Source organism: Podarcis liolepis (genome assembly GCF_965112155.1).
Source record: "Podarcis liolepis genome assembly, chromosome: 17".
Taxonomy (NCBI): Eukaryota; Metazoa; Chordata; class Lepidosauria; order Squamata; family Lacertidae; genus Podarcis; species Podarcis liolepis.
The window spans coordinates 12894012-12918702 of NC_139571.1; the positions used below are offsets into that span (position 1 = coordinate 12894012).

Consider the following 24691-nt stretch of genomic DNA (forward strand, 5'->3'; position numbering starts at 1 on the left):
AGGCTCGAGGTCGTTAAACACGTCGGGAGGTGATTCCGAAGATGAGCCTTCTCAGCTTGGCCGAGCTAAGATTCCGACAGCCACTGCTATGAATGCATGACTTGAATGCCTGTCTGCAGGCACTGAGGTCACCTGCAAGGGATTCCCATCTGGCAGAGCTGGTGTGGCCAGCCTTCATGTCTTCATGTTTACAGTCATCTTTGTAATGTAGAGTTGGTGTGCCAACAGGCATGATGCCTGAAGCCAGCACCCCATAGAGCGCATCCTTGGGGATCCTGCCATCTTCCATTCTATGGGCATGACCAAGCCAGTGTAGCCGTCACTGAGAGAGGAGTGCAAACATGCTGAGAATGTGGGCTTGAGCACATCTTTGTTTGAAACTCTGTCCTGCCATGTGATACTCCAAATCTTCATGATACAGCACATGTGGGAAGGTGTTCCATAAAGCAACATGCTCAACACTCTTCCTTTTTTAAAAAAAAAAAATGTAGCAGTTGTTAATTAGATTTTGCACCAGATAAACATGCCTTGCTCTTTTAACAATGCCAATAAGCAGAGTGTTAGTGATAAAGACTATGTACAGCTTATTATCCCACAAATACTTTCTAATATCAATTTCCAGTAATTATCCGAACACAATCTAGCCTGTGTCCCACAGATGACAGCAGCAGCAATTATCTCAAATGCTGATATATCTACTTTTAATCCTTTTTAGTGTATTATATCACCTGTGTAAGATTTTATAAAAGCTATCTTTAAGGATTACTGAAAATAAGTACTTGAGAATCCCTGGACCCCTGTATAAGTCCAGTCCGCTTCTGACAAAGGTGGTTTTAAATTCCTCTCTCACTTTAATCCACAAGACTTCAGTCTGCTCCTCCAAAAGGACTTTATAGCGGGGAGGGGGTACCTTCAACCCAGAGGCTTGGTGGTGTCCTCCCAGTCTCTCTCTCTGATCCTCTGGATTCTCCCTGGGCCATTGCTTTTCCCTGGCTAGATGTGTCCTTTAATTGTGATAATACTGCTTACTTGCCAAGATAGAGAAAATATTATTATTGTTGTTGCTGCTGCTGCTCTTCTCATTGCTGTTGTTGTGATTATTTACATTTGCACAGTGGTGCCTCGGGTTACATACACTTCAGGTTACATACGCTTCAGGTTACAGACTCCGCTAACCCAGAAATAGTGCTTCAGGTTAAGAACTTTGCTTCAGGTTGAGAACAGAAATTGTGCTCTGGTGGCGCGGCAGCAGCAGGAGGCCCCATTAGCTAAAGCGGTGCATCAGGTTAAGAACAGTTTCAGGTTAAGTACGGACCTCCAGAACGAAATAAGTACTTAATCCGAGGTACCACTGTATCCCAGTTTTTCTTCAAGGAGCTCAAGGTGGCTTACATAGATTTCCTCCCGAGTTTTAGTGGGATGCGGGTGGTGCTGGGGTCTAAACCACCGAGCCTCTTGGGCTTGCCGATCAGAAGGTTGGCGGTTCGAATCCCTGTGACGGGGTGAACTACCATTGCTCTGTCCCAGCTCCTGCCAACCTAACAGTTCGAAAGCACACCCGTTGCGGCGGGAAGGTAAATGGCATTTCTGTGTGCTCTGGTTTGCGTCACGGTGTTCTGTTGCTCCAGAAGTGGTTTAGTCCTGCTGGCCACACAACCCTGAAAGCTGTCTGTAGACAAACACTGGCTCCCTTGGCCTGAAAGTAGAGATGAGCAGCCACACCCCATAGTCAAGTTTGACTGGACTTAACCGTCCAGAGGTCCTTTACCTTTTTACCTTTTACCTCCCCATTTTAGCCCCACAACAACCCTGTTGTTGGGCTGAGAGTAATTGGGTGGCCCAAGGTCAGCCAGCAAGCTTCATGGCCGAGGGGGGATTTGAACCCTGGTCTCCCAGGTCATAGCCTGACGCTCTAACCCCCAAGCCACACTGGCTCCTCCCAGGGTGGGGGGAGGCAGTGTAGATATAAGACTGTGTGGCTGAGGTTTGCCTAGCTGTACAAAGGGGTAAACATCATCTTAAAGGTAAAGGTAAAGGGACCCCTGACCATTAGGCCCAGTTGTGACCGACTCTGGGGTTGCAGCGCTCATCTCGCTTTATTGACTGAGGGAGCCGGCGTACAGCTGGCCAGCATGATTAAGCCGCTTCTGGCGAACCAGAGCAGCACACAGAAACGCCTTTTACCTTCCCGCCGGAGCGGTACCTATTTATCTACTTGCACTTTGACGTGCTTTCGAACTGCTAGGTTGGCAGGAGCAGGGACTGAGCAAGGGGAGCTCACCCCGTCGCGGGGATTCGAACCTCCAACCTTCTGATCGGCAAGTTGTAGGCTCTGTGGTTTAACCCACAGCGCCACCCGCGTCCCATCATCTTACTCATGTTTAAAACTCCTGGTGTAGTGAAAGCAAAGCCTCCTAATTGCAGCCGAAGACTGAATTAAGATGCTCACTTGAGGAATCTGAAGATGTGTGCCTGTCCTAATAGTGAATGTTTTTGCCCTTCTTGCAGCAGCCCTGTTCTCCAACACCCACGCCAGTCAAAATGGAGCTGCTACGGGCTCCCTGCCCCCATCACACTCGGTGAGCCACGCTTCTTCAGGGCGCAATGTGCATGGCAGCCCCCACAACCCACCAAGCCAGGTGCCCCCTCTCACAACAGGGGACTCAGAAACAGAGAGGTAAGGCCACAAATGGGGGTATTTTTTCTGTCCTGTCTCACTTAATTAGACCAAAGGGAGTCGTCTTTGGGATACTGGCTCAGGATTTCCAAAACAATGAAGCCTCCCACCTTTCCTCATGAACCCACCTGGACTGCCACCCTCTGATGGAGGACAGAGCTGGGAGTGCTGTGATTTATTTATTCATTTCATTTTTTACATGATCCAAGAATAGAGCATATCAGATATAATATCAAGCAATACAACAATCCCATCAAAAACAATAAAACACACACACACTCTCTCTCTATATATGTATATATGGTTTAACTACTTTTCCTTACTGCAGAAGAAATACATCATAGACCCACATCACCAACACCTGTCTAAAAAGGCAGGTTTTTAGCTGATGCCAAAAACAATGATGATTTCAGACAGATTTTAAAATAGAAGACATTCCTATTCCAAAGCCTGCTGGCTCATCACCCCCCAAACCTTCAATCACAATATATTGAGGCCCTAAACAGGTAAAGGTAAAGGGACCCCTGACCATTAGGCCCAGTCGTGACCGACTCTGGGGTTGCGGCGCTCATCTCGCTTCATTGGCCGAGGGAGCCGGCGTACAGCTTCCGAGTCATGTGGCCAGCATGACTAAGCCGCTTCTGGCAAACCAGAGCAGCGCACGGAAACGCTGTTTACCTTCCTGCCGGAGCAGTACCTATTTATCTACTTGCACTTTGAAGTGCTTTTGAACTGCTAGGTTGGCAGGAGCAGGGACTGAGCAACGGGAGCTCACCCTGTCGCGGGGATTCGAACTGTCAACCTTCTGATCGGCAAGCCCTAGGCTCTGTGGTTTAGACCACAGCGCCACCCGTGTCCCCTGAGGCCCTAAACAGCATGGAATAAATCCTGGTCCTTTCCCCCCGCACTAGTTCTGAGTTTAGCACACTTGAATGGATTTCGATGGGTTTAAATCTGCCTTGTGGCTGAACAGTGTGTCATGCATAGAATGGCATTGTAAAAGGTTTGCTTTGTCATCATTAAGCCACACTTGTAATACACAGCTGGTTTTATCATATACGTATGCAATCTGCTAATAAATGTTACATAGCTATGCATTCAAAAGGCAGCTGTAAGTGATTACTGTAGGCTGTGAGCAGCTATTTGTTGCTGATTAGATTGTGATCTCACATCTTTACTTATGTCTGGAATTTTAGACATCACAGCAAGGTAGAACTGCATTTTCCTAGATTCAGTTTTCATCTGCAAGACTATAATTAAAGGCAACAATTTTGGAAAGAAATAAGTTGCGACCATTTCTTTCCTCCAGGTAGATTAAATGAGAAATTTCCTGTATCACACAATGAAAAATTAACTGCTTTTTCTAAACTAGAATGTTTCATATATGCCTCTTAAATCTACAGCTATTCCTTTATAACCATAGACAACTGGAACATATTTTGCCATACTGAATGGTTTTGTTTTTTTCAGACCAGCAGAATTATTATTAATCTATTTATATTTAAGAGTTTAGTGTAAGTTTATATTCCAGCGAAATTGAAATATTAGAAATTATTCTCTGGTGCCAAATTTGCATAACAAAAAGAACCTTCCTAATATAGTTCTCATTTTATTAAATGGTGTTAGTTATCTCCCAAATATTTTTATACTTAGTTTGAGAGAGACGATCATAACTAGAAGTTTATTGTGGGCAAATCAACTACTTTTTAGTATCCCGAGAATCTCACCTTAAATTTAAATACTTAAATTTAAGTAGAGTGGTACCTCGGTTTAAGAACAGCCCTGCTTATGAACTATTCAGTTTACGAACTCTGCAAAACCGGAAGTAGTGTCCCGGTTTGCGAACTTTATCTTGGTCTAAGAACGGAAGCCAAATGGTAGAAGGGCACCAGCGGTGGGAGGCCTCATTAGGGAAAGCGCACCTCAGTTTAAGAACAGTTTTGGTTTAAGAACGGACTTCCGGAATGGATTAAGTTCGTAAACCGAAGTACCACTGTCTGCGATGTACCTCAAGCAACATTTCCTGATGTGGTGTGCAATACCTTATGTCCTGCTCCATCCTATCTTGGAAAGCTTATCCAGATAATCAGGGCAGCATGTGTCCCTACCCAATTTTACCTTTCGTGGAATAATCCTGCAAAGCGTGTTCTTCATAACAGAGATCACGTGTTGCGGTGGGGACCAAAAAGGCCACCCCACTGTTGTTGGGCAAATTGGCCACATGCTGTGATTGGGCAAGGAGTGTTGCTGGGGAGAATGTTATGTTGCTAAAGTGTGGGAGGGGTCTGAGGTCTTAAATACAGGGCTCGCAGCCTGGGGTCTTCTCTTGGGCTGCGTGCACCGGATCACCCGCCCACCCTCCCTGAAAGGGGGGGGGTTCGTTGTCCTCTGACCTTGCTATGCCTGTCATGGGGTCGTCTGCCTTGGGGCAGGGGCCTGGTAGGAATTTTGTCCATTTGGCTGATTGGCTGTTGCCATTTGGTTTTTGCCTACTGCGTAGCAAATCGTCACAACTTGTAAGGTTGGCGGTTAGGCATTGGTTAAAATTGGTTGGTGGAGGGGTAAGTGCCTACCCCTCCAACGGTGGTGCGGAAAGGGAATTCCGTTAAAGGAATCCAGGGGCTTGCCATTCTTTTCATCCTTGTCCCTGGCATTGGACTTGGGCCGTGCAAGCCACCAGGAGCATGAGGGTGAGAAGTGAGGGACTGAGGCCCAGCTTCATTTTCTCCCCAAAAATTGTTTCCCTCACTGGCTTCCGCTGGAATCCGGAAGTCAGTGCTGTCCCTGGGGCAAGGACAGATAGTTGTAACCAATGCCTAAGCAACCACTCACGTGTGTGTATTTAAATAAAGTTGTGGCCAAATTCATGCCAAAAACCTTAAACAAAAATTGAGGTGTGAAGTGTGAGTTATTGGGGTGGCCTGGGGGATCTCAACGCGCAAGTCCCAGTTCAGTGGACCCACACACAACGGAGGGTAGTGGCTTTGCTTTGTTGGTGGTGTTGCAGTTCTGCTGCTGCTCTCTTTCTTAAAAAAGGTTCATAGGCCTATGTTTGCATTAGGATACCTGCAGAAGTTGTTTGCACAGCAGCTAAAATAGGCTAGTCTCAAAGCAAAGTCTGGATAGCAGGTTCAACTAAAATCCAGTTAAAGGGAGACATTTTTTTTAAAGCTGTAACACTTTACTCTGGTTTAGTGCAGGGGATGCCAATGCAGTTCCCTCCAGTTATCTGACGACAACTCATAAAGAAATCAGCCCTGGAAGGGTTGGTCTGGAACAACTATTGACCAATAAGCCCTTTGCGGGGGGCGGGGTGGAGGTGGTGGAGAGGGTTGTGCAGGGTAGCTGTCAGCATTCTTGGATCTTACAAAGTATGTAGATCTATTCCAATCTAGGTTCAGGCCTGGCCATGGGACTGAGTTGCCCTTGATCACTCTGATGACAGAGAGATGGACAAGGCAAGAGTGACCTTGCTTCTTGATCTCTCTGCAACTTTAGAGATAGTTTTGACCGTGGTATCCGAGAGGACTGTGTTGCCATGATTCCAGTCCTACCTCTGCAACCAAGATCAAAGAGGGCATTGGAAGAGTGCTTTTTGGCCCCTGGGAGTTATGCAATTATTATTCCCAATACTATTTGATATCTATATGAAGTAGCTGGGATCAGTCAATAGGAGTTTGGGGACCAAGGTATCATCAGTATGCTGATGACAGTCCTTTCCATTTTTCTGTAACATCTCCATCAGAAACGTAGTGGTGGGATGGATGAGAGAAAATAAGCTGAGCTGAAATCCTGGCAAGACATTCAGCTGCACTCCTACATCCATCCATAGCAATGGTTTCAATTATTTAATGTTTACAAAGGAAAATGAAGGGGGGAAATAGTAGACAATGAACTGAGAAGTAGATGAGGGATTACTGAAATATGGAGCTGATGCAAAATCAGACATATATATAAGAAAAAGACTCTGAGGAAACAGGAGAAAATTATCCGGGTGAAGGTACATCAGGAGGAATATGTCTAAACATAAGTATGGAGTATTATTTATAGCTCCTTTTTATTTTGATGACATCAATCCTAGAAGAGGAGCACTAATTAGTGCCCATTCTCAGGTTGTGTAGAGAAGGATAGTTGGATGGCAGAAGCCTTTCAGAGTACAAATCACAGGAAAATTAAATGACTTGTTATAGGAAAATCTACACTCAACATCTTATTGCAATGTGGTTTTAGGGTCAGCATAGCAATTTCCTCTCATGTCTGGGAGGCAGTGAAGGGATTGTGTCTCTTTTTTCTATTTATTGAGGAATTGTCTCTCAGCTAAAATGGCAGACACTGAGGAAAGGGGGATCAATAAATCAAAGCTTGGGCCTGGGTGAAACCAAGCTATCATAACGAAATGTTTTCCTAAACCCGTTTTTTAATGTCACAATTCTCTAAAGAGAGCGAGAAATACCAGCAGTTTTATGTTCCAGGATTCATTTTATGGTATGTATTACTGCTTGTTCTAACATAGGTTCATCTGTCAAGAAAACGAGGCTCTTTGCTCTTGCTTCTTTCCCTCGGAGATTTTGTGTTTACAAAAGTGAAACTGCACTGATACTAATTTTTCCGCATATAGCTCATCTGTAAGCAAGTTAGTATCAAATTTGCTTTCCTTGCCTTTGACTCTGAACTGAGCTTGAGGACCAAACTACATGTTACTCAGGAGATTCCATGACTAGATCTCCTAAACGTCGCTCCTGTTAGTGTCAGAGACGTTACTGTTTGTAATGAAAAGTAGCCATGGGAGAGAGCCAGTTTGATCAGGCTGGAAGGACTGAAGAGGAAGTGGTTCTATTCATTTGTAATTTGTACTTGATTTATTTGACACAGTTCTGTTCTGCAGTTTCACTGATGGCAGCTGGCAGTATAATTAGCCCTCAGGTCTAAAAAGGCGAGTCAGCCCTGGGTTAAAGGGATTGTTGTTGTTATTTATCTATTAATGGCACCTCAAGGCGACGTACAGGATACCTGGGGATGCTACCACGCCAACACCAAGCAGTTTTCCTGGTGAAAAGATGCCCGTCCCTGGATGTTGGCTGCCCTGACAGGGTGAAGAAGAAGAAGAGTTTGGATTTGATATCCCGCCTTTCACTCCCCTTCAAAGCGGCTAACAATCTCCTTTCCCTTCCTCCCCCACAACAAACACTCTGTGAGGTGAGTGGGGCTGAGAGACTTCAAAGAAGTGTGACTGGCCCAAGGTCACCCAGCAGCTGCATGTGGAGGAGCGGAGACGCGAACCCGCTTACCCAGATTACATGACTACCGCTCTTAACCACTACACCACACTGGTTTTAATTTTATTATCACAGGGTAGCAGCCAGAAGAGGACATCTTTTATCCGGAAAGGGTAGAGGAAAGGGTTAAGAACAACTCACCACCACCCCTGTCTCTGTTTTTCCGAGAGAGAGAGAGAGAGAGAGAGAGAGAGAGAGAGAGAGAGAGAACACGGAAATTTTAGAAGGGCTGATCTCCTAACTGGCTCTCAAAGGCATTACCTTCTGTGAAGGTAAGAATCTAAAGGGAGAGAACATCACTATGGTTGCCCAACTAGGATGCTCAGAGAAGACGAAATCCTTCTCCAGTAGCACAAGGAAAGAAAACCGAGTGGGTGGTGATCAACCTTCGAAACACCACGTGTAGTTCTTGTAGCTCCAGTACACTCTCCAGAAATGTCTGAGCAGGCAGTTAAGGCTTCCAGGAAGAGAAGCGCAATCTGAAGAGCAGAAGCTGAGACAGAGACAGGAGTCTCGGCAGGCTTTCCATCATAGCAATAAGTAAGCAAATCTTCCTTTGAGGCACAGAAGGAAACTCTTCCCAGGGGCCTATAAACCAGCCTCTTCTTGCCTACAAGTACAATGAGGGACGGTCACATTTTCTTGTGCTTGTAAAATAAAGAGTTGCTTCTATAGGACTTCAGCAGAGCACTCTTTTGAAATGGTTTTCTTCAGGCAAGTAAAGTGCTGGGAAGAATGATATAAAGCTCAAGTGGATCGGCAGTTAAAGAAAACCAACTATTCTGCGCATTGTTCTGGATCTCTGGTAGTAACATTTATGCGTCAGAGTGTGCCATCATTGCAATAGGGAGATAATCTGACATGTCCTTGCCACTCAGAGACAAGGAGCCCATCTGGCTGAAGAAGCCTGCTTTCATTGTGTGAAAATCAGGGCTGGGAAACCTTTGATGTTTTTGGACTCCAATTCCAATTCTCCCCAACTATTGGCCTTATTGGCTTGGGCTGATGGGAGTTGGAGTTCAACATCATCTCAAGGGCCATGGCTTCCCCAATCTGGGTGGTGGGTTAGATGCAAATCTGAAACACACACACAAGCTTCTGGGAGCTCCAATGAACCACACACTTCTGCTGTTGAGATTAAAAGCCCCTTGACTACCTCATTGTCACAGAAGCAGCTACTTATTCCAAATAAAGCTTGAGGTTTTTTCCTTCAAAATTCACCTCCAGACTATTTCACATACTTCAAAAGTTATCCAAGCAGATGCTGACATGAGAATGATTTGCTTTGTGATGTCTCACACTACTTCAAAACTTAACATGAGACTCAAAGCTCACATTCCCAGTTGGACAATCATGGCGGAGGGAAGGGGGAGGGTGAAAGTGCTGCAGTGAGAAGATGGGTGGTACAGAAACAGGCTGGCTTCTTAGGCATCACCAGAAAAGAGGACAAAGATGGAAACAGATTTGCACATGCTAATTTATATGTATAGATGCACATTTAGAAATAGTTGTTGTTGTTTAGTCGTGTCCGACTCTTTGTGACCCCATGGACCAGAGCATGCCAGGCACTCCTGTCTTCCACTGCCTGGTCAAACTCATGTTGGTAGCTTCGAGACCACTGTCCAACCATCTCATCCTCTGTCATCCCCTTCTCCTTGTGCCCTCCATCTTTCCCAACATCAGGGTCTTTTCCAGGGAGTCTTCTCTTCTCATGAGGTGGCCAAAGTATTGGAGCCTCAGCTTCACAATCTGAGACCCTCAAGAGTCTCCTCCAGCACCAGAATTCAAAAGCATCCATTCTTTGGCAATCTGCCTTCTTTATGGTCCAGCTCTCACTTCCATACATCACTACTGGGAAAACCATAGCTTGAACTATACGGACCTTTGTAGAAATAGTTACTTCTGTTTAAATAGAAATATAGTACATCTCACATAGTGGGGAGGACAGCACACCTGCTCAGTCTGTTCTCCGTGGGCAACTTGAAGGCTCCTGCTTTCCCTAATTATATTTTTCTCTCCTCATTCTGGACTTGGAGCAAACAGCCCTTCAGATGGGACTCCATCAAACAGAGGAGTGTCCTATATGCAATATAGATCCCTAGTGTACAAGGGTGTCCCTCATTTCATATGTGAAATGTTGGACATGCTCAATGATTCTGCCTTACTGCACAATCCTAAGCCTACTTATTCAGAAGTAGGTTGAATTCAATGGGACTTACGCCCAGCTAAGTGGGTTTAGGGATAGGAACCTTAGACATTATTGGGGAGGGGGGCTTTAATGAGGTTCCTTATTGCAACCGCCCACAGCTTGTTGCATTGTTAACTGCAGAGTGAGGCTCTGGACAGGGGAGAAGAGGGCCATCGCTTTGTCTGAGCTGATCTCCCCCAGCCTTTGAAGACAGAATTCTCTCTCTGTCTCTCTCATAACCCAGCTGGTGATTGTCTGCTTAGACTGCATGGCATGGCCACAATTTCTGGTGGTGGTTTCCTGGTGGTTACAAGCTGGTATTGATTGTTGCATACACAAAATTTAATTTGCCGTTCCCCCAGTAACACGCTGTGATTTATTTGGGGACAAATCTGGATTGAAACACGGCCAAGTTTTTCTTTTGTGAGATGGCAGGCTGTATAAGTAGGTGCTATAGTCACCAACTTGAGTAAGCCAGGAATTCATGAAACGATTCATAAATCATTATAAAGACCACTAAAGTCTACTAAAAGGGAGACCTGTCTGGCTATACAAAACATTGTATTATCATTTGCAAGCTTTTCTTAGATGTTAAATCCAATCTGAAATCTTTAAAACTGTGCTTTCATGTAAGGGGTTCTAAAGGATTTGTCTCCCTTCTTCTCTGCTGTTGGCTGACAGTTAAAGCCATTTTTCATTGATTAGATTTCACAGGTGAATTTTGTATCAGCCCCTCCCCTGCACACACACCAGAGGATAACATCAAATCATTCTTTACACAAGAAAGGCATCCATCTGTGCATTGTTCCAGCTCCCTAGAAGCTAATCAATAATATTTCCCTGTAAATGCAAAAATTGTAAAAATGAATCTGAGTATTTTGGTCTGAACGACCGGTAAAACTACACCGTAATACTTCGAACTTCTGCATTGGGCAGTTTATGAATGGAGTCTGCAGTTCCAAAGTGTTTGCATAATCCTGCAGTGAAAGCTGTGCTGTGAAGATGCCATGGCAGAGATTTCCTCATCCTGAGGGCATCAGATGAGCCTTGGAGGAGAAGGTGGGGGTCTGACTTTACTGAGAAACGCTTGCACCTTATCACTGCAGCAGCTGATGCCATATAACTTCCTAGCGGGTGGCACATTCGACGGTCTACATTATAGGTTTTGTTTCACTGTGCATACAAATAGTCATTTTGCAGTCTATGGCACGGTACAAAATGTATCTAGAACTAAATTAATCTAACATTCCCTTTTGACCATCTATATTCCTGTCTCCCCCCCCCTTAATTCTTCAGATTTTCAGCTTCTGCTTCTTTTTCTCCGCATCATATAAGCCCCAGGAGAATTTCTGCTCCTCCTCCTTTGATACAGAAAAGGACACCACAGCCTTCCAGCGTCCACCAACTTGGAGGAACCCATCTGAAGGCATATGAGCCGTCCGCAAACCTGTCGTTTCAGCCAAACGGCATCCAAATCCAAGGTAAGGCAGCAAACTGCTTCCATATTCCTCTGTATTCATGCTCAGAAGACAAACTGCCATGTTCCAAAGTGCTTAAGGTACTTGCCTCCATATCCTCATCCATGAAGCTGAGAAGTGTAGGCTGGGCTTTTCAAGGAGCTGTCGTGTCCCTTTGAATATGAACTCCAAGTTCATGCACTTTGTCTTTAAATATTTAGCAAAGCTGTTCTCCAGAAAGGAACAAAATTGGTATGGGCAAAGCATAAAACATCCTCAGAGTCTCCCCTTTCATTTTTTAAAATATTTTTTTTATTGATTTTCACAAAATTATAAACAAAACAAACAAACAAACAAACAAACATGGATCATAACCTTATTAAAATTACACTTATTAACATTGTTAAATGGCTTACTCGCTTCCCCTTGGTTGAATTTCCATGCACTTCCTTTTAACGGTTTTCCAAATCAAAGTTCTTATGAAATTTAACCGAAACATTAACATCCTTATATCGTTTAATTTTAAAATTAAACATATTCATTCATCACTTAACTTATATAAAATCCTAAGCCAATTAAATATCTGCAAGCTATTTCCAATTAATTTAATATTACATATTTAACTAAATAATCATTAAATTTTGTCCATTCTTCCTGATACTCCTCCTCCTTCTGGTCGCGGACTCTTCCAGTTAGGTCGGCTAGCTCCGAAAACTCCATCATCTTCCCCTTTCATTTTTAAAAAGCATGTTCCTGGTCCTCGTGGCATTGGAAAAAGGATCTGGTCAATGTTTGACAAAACATCTTAAGCCAGAAAGGGATTCGGTGAGGATTTTGGAGATCAGAGGGCAAGGCAACATCCCACTGCATTGGATACTTTGCTCCCCACTGAAATGTACTCAGAGTCGAGAGTGGATTTCATGCTCTTTATTCAGCTCATAGTGGTGAGGAGGGAATGAAAGTTTTCCCGCAGTATCTGCTTTATATACATTATATACACAATGGGCTGCACGTGATTGGCTAATTCCGAAATTCTCCTGTAGGCCAATCAGGTTGTGGATTCACTTCCATCTGGAGCTGGATTGGGTGGCTCCTGCAGACCAATCATACTGCTGCATTGTTCTAGGACCAATCAGACTGCTGCAGTTTGGATCCTATTCAACTCAGTACATTACACCCACCCTGACTTAGAGCTGGGGCAAAAAGATAATCCTGTCTCACCCCTCTGCTTCTCAGGCCATCCTCAGCTCCCTCCCCCGCTCTTCTTTCTCCTTTTGTCATTGCATTAGCAATGACCTTGCTAGCTGGTCCTCTCCCCCTGCTCCCTGCCTCAGAGCGAGGTACAGTAGTGCCTTGGTTGTCAAACACCTTGGTACTCAGACGTTTTGGCTCCCAAACTCCGCAAACCCAGAAGTGAGTGTTCCGGTTTGTGACCGTTTTTTGGAAGCCGAACATCTGACGTGGCTTCCAATTGAGTGCAGGAAGCTCCTACAATCAATCAGAAGCCGTGCCTTGGTTTTTGAGCTGTTCCAGGAGTCAAACAGACTCCCGGAACAGATTTAGTTTGACAACCAAGCTACCACTATATTCTGGGCAAGGTGGCTGGGAGAGTACCTTGTAACTTGAAACAGAAGGCAACTTTTTAGGAGGATATCTAGTTACCCCAAATGCCTCTCTCTGAGGAAGATCCCTCCCTTGGCCCTTGGAGGAGGAGAGCCCCACAGGAGCCTCTCGCAGGCAGCAGCAAGAGCTGCAGGGCTGGTTCAGTAGCCAAGCCAGGGACCAAACGGAGCTAGAGGAGCACGATGAGTTCAGTCACACAGGATGCTGCAGAAAGGGCCGCCACTGTGGCGCCCAACAGAAGGTGAAAGGCTGGAGGTGTTGGATTGTGGTGTTGTACAAGATGCTGCTGACAGTTGAGGGGCCAAGGTCTGCCACTGCAAGTGCGCAGGGGGGAACCAACTCACATCTTCCCCAATCCTGCTGCCTAAGCCAATTGTCTCATCCTGCCCTGACTAACAGAGACAAAAGAAAGTATCTCAGATAAACAAGCTTCACTGGCATAATTTATATACAGTGGTACCTCGGGTTAGGGACACGGGTGGTGCTGTGGGTTAAACCACAGAGCCTAGGGCTTGCCGATCAGAAGGTTGGCGGTTTGAATCCCTGCGACGGGGTGAGCTCCCGTTGCCCGGTCCCTGCTCCTGCCAACCTAGCAGTTCGAAAGCACGTCAAAGTGCAAGTAGATAAATAGGTACCGCTCCAGCGGGAAGGTAAATGGCGTTTCCGTGCGCTGCTCTGGTTCACCAGAAGCGGCTTAGTCATGCTGGCTACATGACCTGGAAGCTGTCTGTAGACAAACGCCAGCTTCCTCAGCCTATAGAACGAGATGAGCGCCGCAACCCCAGAGTCATCCGCAACTGGACCTAATGGTCAGGGGTACCTTTACCTCGGGTTACATATGCTTCAGGTTACAGACTTCGCTAACCCAGAAATATTACCTTGGGTTAAGAACTTTGCTTCAGGGTGAGAACAGACATCGTGCAGCGGCGGCGCAGCGGCAGCAGGAGGCCCCATTAGCTAAAGTGGTACTTCAGGTTAAGAACAGTTTCAGGTTAAGAACGGACCTCCGGAACAAATTAAGTACTTAACCCGAGGTACTACTGTATAATACAAAATTGTGCTATCTTGGTGCAGAAGTTTGAGATAGATTTTTAGCTACACAGCATACCTTGTCTCAGCCTGCATCAGCTCACAGGCACGCCTTCCGCTTTTTAAGCTGAGTGCTCCTGCAGGACCGAGGAGACATGGCACTTTTACCATAAAGCTGTAATAAAATGGAGGCTGGGAGATATTAATTCAGCACAATGTAGATGCAGTGGTCCTTCCAGGCTGGCAAGTCCCAGCACTGCCCAATCGTGGCTTCTCCACTTTCAGCTCCATTCAGAACTGCCACTGGGTTTCCACACAGGTGACAAAGTGCTCTTTCTGTGTGCAAATCTTGTTATCTTCCATCCACACTGGGGGTGTGACATAAATATGGGGGTGGGCAGGGAAGAGACAGTTCACTTAAGCACACAAGGTTTTAATTAATTTCCCCCAATAATTTCTGAAATCAATTCTTAAATCTGCACTATAATGGAGGAAATATGACACATTAGTTATTGACTGCTGACTCTCCTGTCGGCAGAGATAAATATGTGGTGATTAGGAAAACTAAGGTATAAATCTTGGTTACCAAAACTCCCTTTTGAGATAAGGAGTTCAGTGATAAAGCCTCACAAGCTCAGAAGACATTCATCACACCAGAGACAAAGATTTTGAGGGGTTGAGGATCATCTTGAGTGAGGAACAGTCACTGGGCCCATACACTGCAAAATAGCCCTTCAATTAGGGCAAACCTCCTTCTTTTAACTATTACTAAGACTGGAAATATCAACAACCTCTGATATGCAGATGACACAACCTTGATGGCAGAAAGTGAGGAGGAATTAAAGAACCTTTTAATGAGGGTGAAAGAAGAGAGTGCAAAATATGGTCTGAAGCTCAACATCAAAAAAACAAAGATCATGGCCACTGGGCCCATCACCTCCTGGCAAATAGAAGGGGAAGAAATGGAGGCAGTGAGAGATTTTACTTTCTTGAGCTCCATGATCACTGCAGATGGCGACAGCAGTCAAAAAATAAAAAGATGCCTGCTTCTTGGGAGAAAAGCAATGACAAACCTAGACAGTGATGTATGTATGGTGATGTATGGAAGTGAGAGCTGGACCATAAAGAAGGCTGATTGCTGAAGAATTGATGCTTTTGAATTATGGTGCTGGAGGAGACTCTTGAGAGTCCCATGGACTGCAAGAAGAACAAACCTATCCATTCTGAAGGAAATCAGCCCCGAGTGCTCACTGGAAGGACAGATCCTGAAGCTGAGGCTCTAATACTTTGGCCACCTCGTGAGAAGAGAAGACTCCCTGGAAAAGACCCTGATGTTGGGAAAGATGGAGGGCACAAGGAGAAGGGGATGACAGAGGACGAGATGGTTGGACAGTGTTCTCGAAGCTACGAACATGAGTTTGACCAGGCAGTGGAAGACAGGAGTGCCTGGCATGCTCTGGTCCATGGGGTCACAAAGAGTCGGACACGACTAAACAACAACTATTTCTAAATGTGCATCTATACATATAAATTAGCATGTGCAAATCTGTTTCCATCTTTGTCCTCTTTTCTGAAGCTCCCAGCATGAGTTTGACCAAACTGCGGGAGGCAGTGGAAGACAGGAGTGCCTGGCGTGCTCTGGTCCTTGGGGTCACGAAGAGTCGGACACGACTAAACGACGAAACAAAGACTGGAAATAGCACAGAGAGTGGCCAGGCTGCTGGGGGCCAAAAAAGAATTGGTTAACAGGCTAGAAAACAAATCAAAAAGCTTAAATTAATTACTTGACTTTGAAAGAATACAACTGATAAGATGGCTCTGAACCTGCTTTAAATCTTCATTTTATACTGCCTGTAAATCATAGAATCATAGATTTGGGAGGGACCCCAAGGGCCATCTAGTCCACCCCCTGCAATGCAGGAATTGCACACGTGGGAGGCCTTGCACAGGGTGTCCATTGTCAGGGCTCCTTAGGTGAATCCCACCTTTGGTTACTATTCTCTTCCCATTCCTTGGTCTGTTCCATTATGGAGTAAGTTCCTTTATTTTAATTTGGTTTTTTTACATGAGTTGCCATCATCCATGTGTTTCTCTTATAGCAAGAGTTGCAAACATCAGGCTGCAAACCTTTGCCCTGCCCTGACATTTTTGCTGTATAAATCACTCCCCTCCGCTCAGCCTCTCTTTTTGGCACTTCAGTGAAGAGGAAACAATGAGACCGAGTTTTTAGTTAAGCGTCTCAGTAACCTGCAAAGAATAAAAATCTGCTGTCCTGGGTCATGTTACTGCAACTCAGTAGAAGAATCCCATGGAGCTACTTCATCAGCCTGGTCTGTTTGGTATATATATCAGGTAGTGGGGAAAGCTTTGTTAGCCTTTGTCTCTTGCAATTCTTCTACTGCCTTCCCATGATTTAAAGGGCTGCAGCTATTGCCATTGAACTCTCAGCTCAATCTGCTACCAAACAATACTGACATTTTTCTGTCTCAATATGTAGTCTTAAACTTGTCAGCTTAGTTTAAATTGGCTGTACCAATAAGAAAAAGGGTTTAGCAGCCAAGAAGACTTTTGAACAAATTGTAAATGGTTTCCTAAGCTGGAAATAAAAAAAAAACCCTGAGGATTTTAAAAGCTTAATGGAATCACTGGATGTTAGAACTTAAAAGAAGCGATGCTACAGTCAAATACAGGCTAATATAACCTTTCTTACCCGTTACAGTGGGCTCCACTTTATAATGTACTTATTCAATGCTTGACAGCTGCTTACACAGAAAGGAAAGAATGGCCAACCCTACAAGCAATTCCTCTGATTTTCTTTTCTTTTCAAAAGTGTGTAGAGTTTGGGTCCAGGGCTTCTCTGCTGGCACAACATCAGAGTCTAGCGTGGGGCATTACTGTGGCAGCCATGATCATCACTGCCAGATGCAATGTCTTTGCAGGGTGCAAAAACTGTTCTACTGCAAAGGATGAGACACTTGAAGAAAGACAAGCTCTAGGTTTTTGCTCAGGACATGTGCTTCCGTCTATGACTGAAAATAAAATTTTCTCTTTAGAGCCCTTCCGTAGTACAAATGCCTGGGGCAAATTCAGCTCAAATGAAAGAGGGAATGTTCCCCTCCATGAACCTGACACTTTTCTTCTGAAAAATAGGCTTCTATCGATCTGGTAGCACTGGCCCAGAAATTAGCAAAGGATGCAAGCACACATAGTATGGCTTTAGGACTGTATTCTAGGTACCCAGGAAGGGCCTTGAGGCCATCCCAGAGAAGGAAGGAATACAGCAGAGAGCGAGAGTTGGGGGAAAACAATGCTTCTGTGTGTCAGGGGGAAGGCGGGCACTGGAGAGGTGGAAGCTGAAAAGCTAGAGATGGGAATGATGGTATAATTTTCTGTCCTCATGTTCTATCCAAAAACACAGAGCAGTAAATGGATGGCCATACTGACTCGGCCCCAGACACACTGATCAGATGTTTGGAAGCTGTGGCTGGATGGTTACATGGGAGCCGGTTGAAGTTAAATCCTTTGAAGACCTTTGGCTGGGTCGGGACGAGATGGAATTGGGGGGGGGCAACTCCCATCTCTTGCGGGGGCGCAATTAGTGCCAGCACCGTCCGTTAAGAGTTTGGGTGTAATCTTTGACACCTCCCTTTCCATGGAGGTGCAGATTGCAGCTATAACAAAGGTGGCATTTTTTCATCTCCACCAAGCTAAGCAGTTGGCTCCTTACCTCTCTAGCCCTGACCTAGCCACTGTGATCCATGCGACAGTCACCTCCAGACTGGATTATTGTAACTCGCTCTACGTGGGGCTGCCCTTGAGACTGACCCAGAAACTCCAGCGGGTGCAGAATGCCGCAGCGAGACTCCTTACGGGGTCCTCGCTGTGGAATCACATTCACCCAGTGGTATACCAGCAGCACTGGCTCCCAGTGGAGTACAGGATCAGGTTTAAAGTGCTGGTTTTAACTTTTAAAGCCCTATACGGCCTAGGACCCTCGTACCTACGGGACCGCCTCTCCTGGTATGTCCCACAGAGGACCTTACGGTATTCAAACAAAAACATCTTGGAGGTCCCGGGCCACAGAGAGGTTAGGCTGGCCTCAACCAGAGCCAGGGCTTTTTTCGGCTGTGGCTCCAATCTGGTGGAACGCTCTGTCACAAGAGACTAGGGCCCTGCGGGACTTGACATCTTTCCACAGGACCTGCAAGACAGTGCTGTTCCACCAGGCCTTTGGCCAGGGCACAGCCTGACCCCCTCCTTTGGCAATCCTCACAGAACTCTAGCCCAATGGTTGCCATTAATCTGATTTGAACTGATTTTATAATGAAATGATTTTAGAATGTTGTATCATTTTACTGTTGTTAGCCACTCTGAGACCGGCTTTGGCTGGGGAGGGTGGGATATAAATAAAATTTTATTATTATTATTATTATTAAAGATCCTTGGCTCAAGGGTAGATTAAAAAAGGAGTCAGTCAGAAAGAGCAAATTCCCTCAGCCATGATAAGGCTCTACAGGGCAAGGCTCACTGGGGGAGGGGGTTCAGGCATGGACACCCATAATCCGTGGCTCCAGGAGTCAGTCAGACAAAGTTTATCCCAGCAGAAGAAGAAGAAGAAGAAGAGAAGAGTTGAGTTTGGATTTGATATCCCGCTTTATCACTACCCGAAGGAGTCTCAAAGCGGCTAACATTCTCCTTTCCCTTCCTCCCCAACAAACACTCTGTGAGGTGAGTGGGGCTGAGAGACTTCAGAGAAGTGTGACTGGCCCAAGGTCACCCAGCAGCTGCATGTGGAGGAGCAGAGACGCGAACCCAGTTCCCCAGATTATGAGTCCACCTCTCTTAACCACTACACCACACTGGCCCAGCATCACCTCTCCCAGAAATTATACTGTTCATGGGATCTGGTGGACTCTGGGAGGTCAGCCAGGCAGAGTTTATATCCCGGCAAGGTGGCTCTCCTGAAACCACACCCAGTTCAGGTGTCAAAGACTTTTATATCATAAGAAAACAAAATAATACACAAGTCTGGGATGGACAATTCCCAGATGAACAAAGAGAAGGATGTGCACAGTTCATCATCTTGCAGGATAAGGGCATCCATATGTATTGGTTGCAATGCAAGTGCCACCCTAACTCTTTTACACCAAGAACCAGCAATACAATGTGGTCAGTAATGAGAATGAAGGCACCCTCTTCTCAGTCACTGCAGTGCAAATGCCCCTTCTGCATCTACAATGGAGCAGTTCAGGTGACGCTGCAGCTCTAGTAATGAGGTAATTTCCACAATTCCAAAAGGCAGGAGAAGAGAGTAATATTTGTAAAGGTTGGGGAAGCTCATTTGTTCTGCTTGCCTTCTGCTCAGCAGTAGCAAAGGCCCAATATTTCCCAGCTACCATAAGCTCCATCTCTCACCTTTGGCCCTATTCACCTGGTGTGGCATGATTATTTGCATTAGGATTCTCTCCTTCTTCATGTGCAGTATTTGCCCACAAAATTCCTTTTAGAAGTGTGAGTATGTCAGGAAAAAGAGATGATGTTCAAAATCAATCATTCTTCTGCTTCTTATTCAAACACTTGTGATTGAAAGCAGCTTTGCCCTATACATAAATTCTACAGAGAATCACATACTTGCAGAGCAATGTATATAGACTCGTTCCACCCAAGATTTAAGTAAACAAAAAGTCAATATCTCTAAAATAAATTTTAATATACCCAGATCATGCACCCAGATCAATGGGTGCATCAATTTCCATTGTGTCTGGCTGACAACCAGAGCTATGCTTAATCAATGAAACCCTGATGTCTTTGCTTCTGTTTATCTACTATTTATAATACTCATGTGCCACTTTTTGACACAGAGTTGTCAAAGAGGTTGACACAGCACAAAGATGGCTTGCAAAAATAGACTCCCTCACCTTTCACCTGATATCTGCTCAGGTCTTAATGGACTTAGCAATGGGGCAGAGAGCAGTTGCTCCTTGAAAGCACCGGTCCCCCTCACTGTGTCATTTATTTAAATATACACATCATATATTTAAATAAATGACACACACACGTATGCTTACAGTACTGCTGGGCATGCTGAAAGTACAGTGGTGGTGAGACCACAGCCATCCACCATCATGATTTACTCAGAGCCTCAAATTTGAAAAAGTCATGGGCCTATGTCCTGAGTCTTGTAGGAGACTAGCAACACCCTGACACACAACAGCTAGCTCAAATCTTGATATTTAAATAGGGCTAGGAGATGTTTCAAAGCAATGACAAACCTAGACAGCATCTTAAACACATTATGGCATGAAATATACTCAGAGTCAAGAGTGGATAAACCTAGACAGCATCTTAAAAAGCAGAGACATCACCCTGCCAACAAAGGTCCGTATAGTTAAAGCTATGGCTTTCCCAGTAGTGATGTATGGAAGTGAGAGCTGGACCATAAAGAAGGCTGATCGCCGAAGAATTGATGCTTTTGAATTATGGTGCTGGAGGAGACTCTTGAGGGTCCCATGGACTGCAAGAAGATCAAACCTATCCATTCTTAAGCAAATCAGCCCTGAGTGCTCACTGGAAGGACAGATCCTGAAGCTGAGGCTCCAATACTTTGGCCACCTGATGAGAAGAGAAGACTCCCTGGAAAAGACCCTGATGTTGGGAAAGATGGAGGGCACAAGGAGAAGGGGACGACAGAGGACGAGATAGTTGGACAGTGTTCTCGAAGCTACCAGCATGAATTTGACCAAACTGCGGGAGGCAGTGGAAGACAGGAGTAACTGGCATGCTCTAGTCCATGGGGTCACGAAGAGTCGGACACGACTCAACGACTAAACAACAACAACAGGAGATGTTTCCTCCATGCTTCTGAACTTAGTTTGGAATCAAAGCAGGGCCCCCCAAAAAAACAAGGTAGTGGTTCCCACATACATGGCGGACTTCCTAGGTATACAGCAGTGCAAAGGTTTGTGGATTGAAAGGAAAGGGAAATCTTCACCACAACCACCCCAAAAAACCAACAAAGACCTCTGATCTTCCAGACCAATCAGAAGAACCAGAAGTTGAGCAGACTACAGTGGTACCTCAGTTTATGTACTTAATCCATTCCGGACATCCGTTCTTAAACCAAAACCATTCTTAAACTGAGGTGCGCTTTCCCTAATGAGGCCTCCCACTGCCAATGTCCTTCCACCATTCGGCTTCCGTTCTTAGACCAAGGTAAAGTTTGCAAACCAGGACACTACTACTGGTTTTGCAGAGTTCGTAAACAGGGCTGTTCTTAAACCAAGGTACCACTGTATATGAGTCTATCACAGGGGAGGAGAATTGGATCTTGCTGGTGGGCAGTTCCTGATCTCCCCACGAGATAGCTTTGACAGGAGGCCAAGACTGTGTCTCAGTCAATGAACCGATGACACAATGCCTGGAAGGAGAGAATGTGGGCAGGAGGTGAGGACTGGAGGAAGGGGAAGTGGTGAAAGCAGGGGAAGGATGAAGCAGTCAAACAGCTCTCTGATCAGCTCTAATGAGCAGTTCAGACCTCTGACTGGAGTGATTTGTCCCTCTACCTAAGTCCCACTGGAGCGGGGGGAGATCTGCAGGAGGAATAATGGCTCCGCTCATGTTTGGCTCTGGCTCCTCCCATTATCCACATGCAGCCCTAACATATGCCTGAGTGACTGTGGCCCTCAGTCAAATAAATGTTCTCCATCCCTTGATTTATATGAATGTGCACATCATCTCTGTCTGTGCATATTCACCAGTCAACTTACACCGACTCATCTCTCTCTTTCTCCCCCATGTGCGTGTGTAGATAGATAGGAGCATGTGCGTGGAACAAAATACTTATTATTGCTTTCTATCTAGAAACCATTGATCTTTGGCTGTGGCACCTGAAAACTCGCTTGAAAAGAAAATAAGCACTTTTTTTTTTAACACATAAGCTAGAATAAATGCTTCTATTGAGTCTCTGTGCCCTAGAGTACTTCTGACACCCTGTGTTTTACAATTCTTCTGTTTGCAGCTGGGATTTGCCTTCGAAAGTGGAAGAGTAATTAATGGTATCAAATAAATCCAAACAGGGATGGGTGGTGATTACTTAAAGTTGGGGGAGATCAAGAACATCTGGCTTACCAGTAATGAGGTTGGCATGTTAAATAGAAGAAATACAATAAAAGATAATATTGGTTGTCTTGGATTAGATACATCAAGCCATCTGGGAGCCAGTTCATAGTCTTGTAGGGAGTGAATGTGGAGACTCTTTGGAATGTTAGCATGGTCTGAGAAGTGCCTTTAAACGTGTCCTAGGGTGTGTGGTTTTTTTAAAAAATCACTGGATATCTTGCAGAGGTTTTTTTTATCTTGAGGAAGGGACGCGGGTGGCGCTGTGGGTTAAACAACAGAGCCTAGGACTTGCCGATCAGAAGGTCGCGGTTCGAATCCCCGCAACAGGGTGAGCTCCCATTGCTCAGTCCCTGCTCCTGCCAACCTAGCAGTTCAAAAGCACGGCAAAGTGCAAGTAGATAAATAGGTACCACTCTGGCAGGAACGTAAACGGTGTTTCCGTACGCTGCTCTGGTTCGCCAGAAGCGGCTTAGTCATGCTGGCTACATGACCCGGAAGCTGTACGCCGGCTCCCTCGGCCAATAAAGCGAGATGAGCACCGCAACCCCAGAGTCGGTCACGACTGGACCTAATGGTCAGGGGTCCCTTTACCTTTTTTATCTTGCAGAGGACCCAAGGACTGAAGGGTTATTGACTCCAAAAAAAATGCAGAGATTACATGCTGTCTGGGGGTTGTTACAAGACAACACAATAATGGGCCTTGCTTCACAGCCAAGCTTCCTTGCATCTTTCTGTTGCCATACTTAGCTACATTCCCTGTTGCCATTCACTTTTGATTTTACTTCATCTTGAAAGCTAGTACTTTGGGTGCCGCGTTTATCAGCATCTCAAGCTCATAAGTGCTTTGGGGTGATATGAAGACAGCACAGGCTGTGTTCTTATATAGATGAATTGTTCTGCTTTTATTGAAGCTTTTTTGTTATTCCTTTGGTTTTGCCATATTTACAACCTACCGAAGGCGTAGAAGATAACTGAGCTAAGCTGGTCCCCAGTTCCAGAGCCTCATCTGAAGTGCATTTCTGCTGTAATACTGGACTGGTTGGCTTCCATAGTCACGGTTCTTTGTCCAACTAGCTTTTGGGCATCCTTCCCTTGTTCATGGGCTTCAAGTATACACAGATTGGCTTCTGTTGCTCTAACAACAGTCTGTGTTCACAAATGGGTGAACAGGTGGCGCTGTGGGTTAAACCACAGAGCCTAGAACTTGCTGATCAGAAGGTTGGCGGTTCAAATCCCCGCGACGGGGTGAGCTCCCATTGCTTGGTCTCTTCTCCTGCCAACCTAGCAGTTCGAAAGCACGTCAAAGTGCAAGTAGATAAATAGGTACCGCTCTGGCAGGAAGGTAAACGGCGTTTCTGTGCACTGCTCTGGTTCGCCAGAAGCGGCTCAGTCATGCTGGCCACATGAACCGGAAGCTGTACGCCAGCTCCCTCGGCCAATAAAGCGAGATGAGCGCCACAACCCCAGAGTTGGTTACGACCGGACCTAATGGTCAGGGGTCCCTTTACCTTACCTTTATGTCTGCCTGTTGCCATTCTGTTGCAGAATATATGTAGCAAGCAAACATGAGTTGCATGTACTGCATGTAACTATTTGGATTACAATAATGCTTCTAGGATATAATATAGTATAGCTGCTGTTTTACAGTGACCTTTGCAGACCAGCTATATGTCATACAAAAGCTTCATTCACAGTGCTAACACCTGATTTCTGGTGGCATCACACCATAATCCTGTGCTGATGTAGTGATCTTACTTGGAGCACAACTCCACAGCAGGAACATTGTGCTGGTTCAACAATTGTTCAATCCTTATTTTCCTGGACACTTGTGTATCTCCCCACCTTCCTTCCACAAACCTCCACTCATGTGCACAAAAGAGCAAATTTTTCTTAAAGAATGTCACATTTTGTAATCTTGACAACAGACAAGGGTTTTGTGCCTTCATCTTGTGCCTCCAAATCAGACTCCCCTCAGTGCACTGAGGAAGAACTCAAGCATTGCATTAGCGGACTGTAGATGTACTGAACTGTTTTGTGCTGAAAGACTTCTTTACGTGTGTGTTACATACCAGCCCAAAGGACAGGATGCAGCCTGCCCCTTTCCATCAGTTCTTGCTGTTTTGGCACATGCATTTTTAAAACAGCAGAACTGCTCTTGCACAAGACAACTGTGTTTTAAGAGAAAATAAAACTTGCCCTTGCAGGTACAGGAGGTGTGAAAGGAAAAGGGAAGTACAGTGGTACCTCAGGTTAAGTACTTAATTCGTTCCGGAGGTCCATACCTAAGCTGAAACTGTTCTTAACCTGAAGCACCACTTTAGCT

At 45.3% G+C, this 24691-nt stretch overlaps 1 protein-coding gene across 5 annotated transcripts in view; it reads left to right on the forward strand.

Annotated features, from left to right (window-relative positions):
* GLIS3 (GLIS family zinc finger 3) overlaps positions 1-24691 on the forward strand; it is a 193619-nt gene that overhangs the window by 158686 nt on the left and 10242 nt on the right. For all 5 annotated transcript variants that reach the window (XM_083483316.1, XM_083483315.1, XM_083483319.1 and 2 more), the window contains 2 exons: positions 2509-2677; positions 11438-11622. In XM_083483316.1, coding sequence (XP_083339442.1) covers positions 2509-2677; positions 11438-11622 — 354 coding nt within the window. The remainder of the gene's footprint in view (positions 1-2508; positions 2678-11437; positions 11623-24691) is intronic.